Here is a 7,458-nt window from a genome sequence, read left to right on the forward strand (position 1 = left end):
AACATCATCGGGATTAAAGTTTTTAGCAGCATCGATGAGGGTAAACATTTTTGAAGGATAACTTCAATACTATATGTCAAGCAGTCCTGCTGCAATCATAGTCTCTGGTCAGCAGCCAGCAAGATCACGATCCAGCATCAGGATGGGATCCACTATAGTGCACAGTCATTGTCCACTGCCGTCAGTTAGGATCCGTCATCAGCCGCCGCCTCGGTCGTGGTCCACCACCATCCGATGCCAACGCGACAAAGGATCCTCCATTACCACTACGATCAGCCGGCACGATACAACATCCACCAAACTGGATCCACCATTGCGACCTCTGACGCGCGATCCACAATCATAGTCTATGGTGCGGCCGGTCAGAAACTACCTTGAACTACTGTAGTTTCTGACCGTCCACAAACGCACCGCGGATATCTTTGAGGCCACGCCCTGTTAGTAGGGTGTGGCCCAGAACACAAACCCGCGGAGCAACAGCGTCTGTAACAACAGCACCGAGCGGAATGTGTCCTGCGTGTGAGACATGAATATATGACCGATCGAGTGTCGATAGAACCGGGATCGAGTGTTGGAACGTGTGGTCGTGGGGGGGCCTCAGGATGCTGGTGTTGCTGCTGCTGCTGCTGGGGGGGGCCGCCTCTGTGGACGCGGGTGAGTCACCGACGTCATGGAGAGGTGGAGATCAGAGACAAACACGTTCACATCGGCTTTCAACGCAGGGGTTGGTAGTTTGATTCCAGACAAGAGACATGTGGTCGTCCGTGTGGTGTTTTGGAGGAGCCGGTCTACAGACTCTAACTTTAACTTTAACCTCAACCCCCCCCCAACCCCACTTATTTTAGAGTAGACCCTGACTGCTGTCACGTGATGTAGGGGGCCTGAGGCTACATGTACCGTTGCCTAGAGTTTGTGAATAGAAACCATTTTCTCCATCAGGCCACTCTTTGTGTAGACAATACTAAAGGAGACATATTATCCTCATACATCATTCAGAACTTGGATTTGATCTATTGCCCATTTGCCGCAGCTCCTCCCTCAGCATCTGTCTGAGACACTGCAATTACAGATGGACGCCAATGATAATATTAAGAAGCCACAGTTCTGATCGTGGTTTGGCCAGGCGGTACTGAGGTCACAAGCTTGACCAATCGTGGCTCAGTTTCAGCTGTCAATCATGACCCATCCCCCACTTCTGGAGTAAACACTGCTGCAGCCGAATCTATAAAAATTGAAGTCAATGAGTGAATTTTCCTCTTTTGGAGAGGTATCCCCGTAAGGAGTTGTTAGGAAACTACATGCATCTATATGACGCTTTTGCCCCTTTCTTATGATGCACATTATCTCAACGTTCTCCACCATTGCCATATGTGTTATTGTCTGACACTCTTGACTCTGTGGAAGTATGTGGGCAGTGACTGTTACACCATTTGAAATGGACATATGGTGGATGACATGGCGCATGATTTTTCTGTAACTAAGTGTAAATGTCTATTTAGATGCATTTAACCAATTAAACAACACATGGATGTGATGCATATTATGGTACTTTGTTTAAACTTATGATTTTGTATGAAATATCTGTTATGTTTTGATTATATTTTAAGGTAAATAAATACGCAAAATGTCCTGCGGTGTGACCGTAACATAGGTGAAGCATTAAACTTACATATTAACAAAATAAACCAGAAATATCTGGAGCAGGTAATAACTGCCTTGGCATTATATTGTATATAATGACTTTATTAATATTAGGTTTTAATATGCACAAAACTAGTATATTAGTTTTTACAGCAAAATAACTTTCGTAACACAGATGCTGTCCTGTGGCGTGACATGGAAAATCAGATTTTTGAAAAGGCAGTTACATGGACAACTATAGGGTCCCTTAGTTTATGAATGTACTGTGTATGTTGAAAGGTGACTGTTAACCTCTGATTAATTTCATAAATTTCACTCTTTCAATCAGAAAATGAATGTGTGATTTTTCGAATGTCCTGCGGTGTGACGGCTGTAGTTAAAAATTTGTTTAAAAATAAATTGTAAACAAAAAATTTAAATTTTTTTAAAATTTTTATTTAATTTAACATAATTAGGTTAAACTGTGTTATTATTCAGTTAGCATAATAGCTAAGGTCAGTCTTGTATAGCAATCACTTAAAATGGCCACAAGGATGAAAATGTCATCCTTGTGGCAGGACACACAAATGTCCTGCGGTGTGACGGCCAGTTCATTGTGGTGTGACTGGTGTGACGGCAAGTCACACCACAATGAAATTATACAAAAAATCCATGGAACACTAGCAGTTTAAAAAAATTCAGCATTGGAAAATTATAATTTCATACAACTGTAATCCTCATTAATCTTTGTTAAAAAAAACACTGTTTCACCCTTATTTGTCAACTACCCATCATGATCTATTTTCATACGTAAAGGCAGCATATATGAGCCTTAAAGGTCCAGTGTGTAAGATTTAGGTGAAAGGGATCTATTGGCAGAAATTTAATAAAAAATAATACAAGTGATGTTTTCACTAGTTTGTTTCACCTAAATTGTACAAATTGTTGTTTTCTTTACCGTAAAATGCGACCTTTAAATTTAAATACTTTATATTGACATCAGGAGGGGGTCCTCTCTACGGAGGCCGCCATTTTTTTACAGTAGTCCAACTGGACAAACTAAAGTCCTTTTGAGTAACTGAAGGTTTCCAAAGGTTCTCTATCATGTTTGGAAGGTGAGGTGAGGGGTATTCAGCTGCAACATACATCTTCACCACTAGATGTCACTAAATTCTACACACTGAACCTTTAAGGTACCCCTTCCAATAACTAGTGATGAAATGAAGTGCACAGGGGTTTTCAGCCACGCAGCTTGAGTAAGGATGTTAAGCAATCTATGCTATGTCCCATGTCTCATTATATTTATTATTGTGCTGTACAAGATTAAAATGTATTCTTATTAATATTCATATTTTGGGGCATATGGAAGGGATTTATTTATGTAATGAGCACTTTTACTAGTAATGTTTTAAGTACATGTAGATAAAACCAATTTTTTTCTAGTTACAACGTATTTTTGCATTGTTCAATCTGACCAGACCCTCCATCAGTGAACTCAGTTGTAATAAGCATCTGTCTCTGTGTAAATATATGAATAGTAGAAATGGAAGTGAAGCGATCTGTCGTGATTTATAAGGTTTGTCCTCAGTGGTTTTTTTTTAATCCGCTTGGTTTTCCTCACTCCAGATGATTACTATTCGAAGCATTATGGGGACACAGTCAGTGTCAGGATGTGGAGTCATGCTCTTTCAATCAAGTTCATCCCTGAAGACACCGACTCAGAGTCAGTGATCTTATGGAAACTCGACGACCCTTCGGTCCCCGTGGACAGCAGGCGGAGTGTCTCTAATGGCTACTTGGAGATCAAAAATCTAACCTCGAAAGACAATGGCGTCTACAAAATGATGAAGAATGAGAGAGTCCTGAAGTCATGGTCCGTTGAGGTCACAGGTGAGACGTTTTTAAACGTATTTAAAGTTGTGGCTGTGGCTCAAGTTGGGGTTTAATGGGGACTGTGTGCACGACTTGGTGCTTATAGTTTGAATTTGGTACCTTTTGTACAAGGTTTGTTAAGCAGTTTACAGTTTTTCTGCCAAGCTAAGCTAACAGGAAAGCAAATAAATGTGTTTCCCAAGATGCCATCTATTCTAATAAATCTGTTCCTGTAAACTGCTGTGCCGTGTGTGTGATCAAACTAGAACCGCACACCAAGAACCAGGACTACATGGCAAAAATCTGCTAAGATTTAGGCTGGAAGCAGCTTTTAATGTCCTCTGTCTTGTGTGTCCTCTTTTCCAGTAAAGTATGAATACCTTGAGCTGAAGTCTGGTGAAGAACTCAGATTCACATTTCCTCTGGTCAAAGAGCAATGCAACATCCACTTCTTCTCAAAGAAAAAGGAACATGATCTGACGAGGTTTGACACCCAGCTAGTTCGTAACGGCAGAATGGTTGAAACCAATTCACTCTGCAATGGCTTTGAATTTGTAAGGCCGTGCGGGTTGGAGATGGAGATGCATGAGTTGTGCGACGGACGCTTTGAGGTCAGAGATCAATATGATGAAATCGCCTTGAACGTGTACGTGGATTGGATGGGTGAGTATCCTGTCTGTTTCGTGGTTACTGAATTATTATTATTACCGAGTTACATTTTTACACTTTGTAATGAACGATTATTCACACATTCATTAATTTAAAAAATCTCGTGGTCTTTAGTTGTCACACAACTGTGATAAAATACTTCTCAATGTCTCATATCCCGAAATCAGCAAATATTTCATGTTCTTGCAACTTACACAACCATTAAAATACAGACCTAGCTGGTGATAATGTTTCGGCCCATATCGTTTCAGCCGATCCTTTTAATTTAGGCTACATTGGAATTTGCGTTGGTGCTGCCCTGGGTGCAGTGATCTGCTGCTGCTGTGTGAAACGCTGCTGCTGCAAAGGCTCCAAGAAAAAGGACTCTGCTGCCGCTGAAGTGCCTGTGGCTTACAACGAGGTGATCACATTGAAGTTGTTTTACACTGTGTTTATGTGTGTGTGTGTGTGTTTACATGCAAGAGTGAAAAGTACGGTGACCTTGAAGCACAAATCACAACACGACACCTTACAAAACACAATGGCATTAACTTTTACATAAAAAGATGCCTGCTGCAGACAGCGCTCGTCGATGAATGCACTCTGCACATGTCTTTGGACTTGTTGTGTTTTCTTATTTGTTGTGTTTTCTGATCTGTTGCTTTGTTTTATTTCTGTATCTGTTTTTGTGATTTGTTGCAGTGTTTTGTTATATGTTGTATTTTGTGATTTGTTGTGTTTTCATATTCGCTGTAGTGTTTTGTGGTTTGCACTTCAGGGCTACCGTAGAAAAGTCGTGCTGTTGAAGTCATGTCATGCTCATTGTGTGTCTTGTTTCATCCAAATTGCAGTATGTCCAGGAGCCTGTGGCACTGAGGCCAGCGCAGCCCACACCGCACCCTGTGACATACTACACCCCCCCTCAGCCCTCCCAAGCTCCGACTGGCCCGCTGGTTAGTGTGTGTTGTATCTCTCTAGTCTTCTCGACACTTGCACTCCTCTTTCCCGATGCTGATATGTTGTGTCTCTTTACTCTGCAGATACACAATCCTACTATAGTGAATGGGCCACCTGCTTATTCTGAGGTTTGACCTGAATACACACACACACACTGTATTTGATATGTTAGTGCTCACCGAGAACAGCTGATTACGTTACCTCGTTGATACCCCCTTGATTGACTGTGTACAGGATATTGCAGTGAAAGCTAGAAACCCTCTAATGAGGCCGCGTGCCAAATACTCTCCAACAAAAACTTAATTTTAAAGGTTTTTGTGAGTACTACCACCTCTGAATGTGTGTGTATGATAGGATGGGGGTTTGTATTTAAACTGAACTAGTTTATTATTATTACACCCTTTGGGAGTTGCTTTGGTTTAGTTCAATGCACAGTCCGCAAGTCTCTCAAGACTTCTGGATTCATGAGATAGACTAATGGATAGATGATGATGAAAACTGCATTATATGCTAATCCATCCAAATCTTTTTGACAGTTATTTGGCAGGAATATTCTTCATGTAGCACCTGTGTAACAGCAGCTGCTAACATCTGCATATCAGACTGAACCAAGGAAGGCTGCTTGTGCCGCTCTGATCCTTTGATAGTGACTTTCACTGTTTGTGTCTCTTTCTCTGCAGGGTTCGGCTCCAGCAGAGCCGGCAAACGCCCCCACTTCCTCTCTGCTCTCTGACTCTGGGCTGCAGTTTGAACTGAAGGGAATGCAATTTCCCTGTGCTTCCCCTCTCCACGCAGAGTCAACTTACAACAGCGTTTATACCTCCAACAAACTGGACTTCCTCTGAAAGCCTTGAATTTGAACACTGCACTCATTGAATGAAAGGTTTGACATTGGGGATATATGCCTCATCCGGTCGTCTGGGAACTGGCTCCAGCCAATAAATAGTCACACAGCCTTGTTCATAAGAACATAATTTAACAAGAAAAACACGGTAATCTCTGATTTTTAGAAACACTAATGAGTTTATTCAAATACCTAAACACAAAGCAGAGATATGTTTTAACTGCCTATTACTATTGCCCATGTCTGAGCTAGCCTAACCAACTGCTGGCTGTACTTAATCAGCAGTCATACAGGTTATAGGGAACCGACTCTGAGAGACACTCATCCATTGCAGATTCCATAAAGCTCCAATGTGCCAAATTTGACCAGACTGTGTAAACGATCAAGGAGAAAGGGAAGACCATAGGTTTCACATTTATTTGAGATTACTCTGATCTTCGAAAGCCATGTGTGACGAGCAGTGAGTTTAAAGCCATAGGAAAAAGAAGATCCACTCTCAATAGCAAGTCTTTCTGCAGGTCTTGTCAGGAATACCTCATCTGTTACAGACCAGTTTGCCTGTGAAAAACCTGCATCAGGGAAGCTGTGGATGTTTACTCACATTTGTAGAGATACAAAACTACTAACTGACAATTTTTCTCAGGTCCGTCCACGCACAGACTCAAATGGTTTCTTTTTAATTGAATGAAAAAAGACTGTTTGATAACTTTAAAGATATCACAAACCGAGGTTGCTTTTTTTCCATTAGTCTTCCGATGAAGACTTTAACACGCCTCTACACCTCTGTGCCGGACTCATATTAGCACCGGGCCTCGAACCAGCAACTAAACACGAATGTAGACGCTAACACGTGCTCACTTAACCTTCTTTCTGCATGTCTCCTCCCTCTCATATATGCACTGAATACAACAGTAGATTTGTATTTAGCTTTTACGACCCATGTCATAGTTATTCAATTAGTTGTCGTCGTACACTGCATGTCGTAGTGCTTTAAATTTTGTAGATGGGTTCGATGTTGTTGAAACTGTAGTTGTAAAGCATGTTAGAATCCTGTCTTTGTATCATGGTGTATTTTACAATGTCAGGAGTATTAAACCTTCAATAATGAATGATCTGTGTCTGTGTTTTGCTTGCATATCTTATCTCACATACACTATCATTTACTTGAAATTCTGAGACAACACCTCCACTACAAGCACCACCCAACCAACATGTCAGCTGGCAGCCAGAAGCTCATCGGAGCGCATAAATTCCTGACAGCATACCAACTGGTCCACAAAGGAAGCACCGCCGAGCAGGAGTTCAAATACGACTGAGGCTGTTGTGTGTCGTGAAGAAGAAGCACAACTCTTTCTTTGTGGGCACATTTGTTACACTCACTGAGCCTGAAACCCCCTCCAGGTTTATAATCCGTGCTTTGTTTAGGGATGTAAACACCGGCACTGCTACATGCATTTGAACTCTATTCAGAAATGACATGGACATTGAAATAAAAAACCCATTAACCTAACTGAAGG

General features: G+C 41.5%; 1 protein-coding gene across 1 annotated transcript; it reads left to right on the forward strand.

Annotated features, from left to right (window-relative positions):
• The first annotated feature begins 419 nt into the window (after positions 1-419).
• On the forward strand, positions 420-7,050 carry LOC133012085 (uncharacterized). The gene is made up of 7 exons (XM_061080051.1): positions 420-654; positions 3,247-3,510; positions 3,859-4,155; positions 4,413-4,561; positions 4,992-5,093; positions 5,181-5,225; positions 5,778-7,050. The coding sequence occupies exons 1-7, from the start codon at positions 603-605 to the stop codon at positions 5,940-5,942; spliced, it is 1,074 nt and encodes a 357-aa protein (XP_060936034.1). The 5' UTR covers positions 420-602; the 3' UTR covers positions 5,943-7,050.
• The last annotated feature ends 408 nt before the right edge of the window (positions 7,051-7,458 follow it).

The sequence above is a fragment of the Limanda limanda genome, chromosome 10, assembly GCF_963576545.1.
Source record: "Limanda limanda chromosome 10, fLimLim1.1, whole genome shotgun sequence".
Classification (NCBI taxonomy): Eukaryota; Metazoa; Chordata; class Actinopteri; order Pleuronectiformes; family Pleuronectidae; genus Limanda; species Limanda limanda.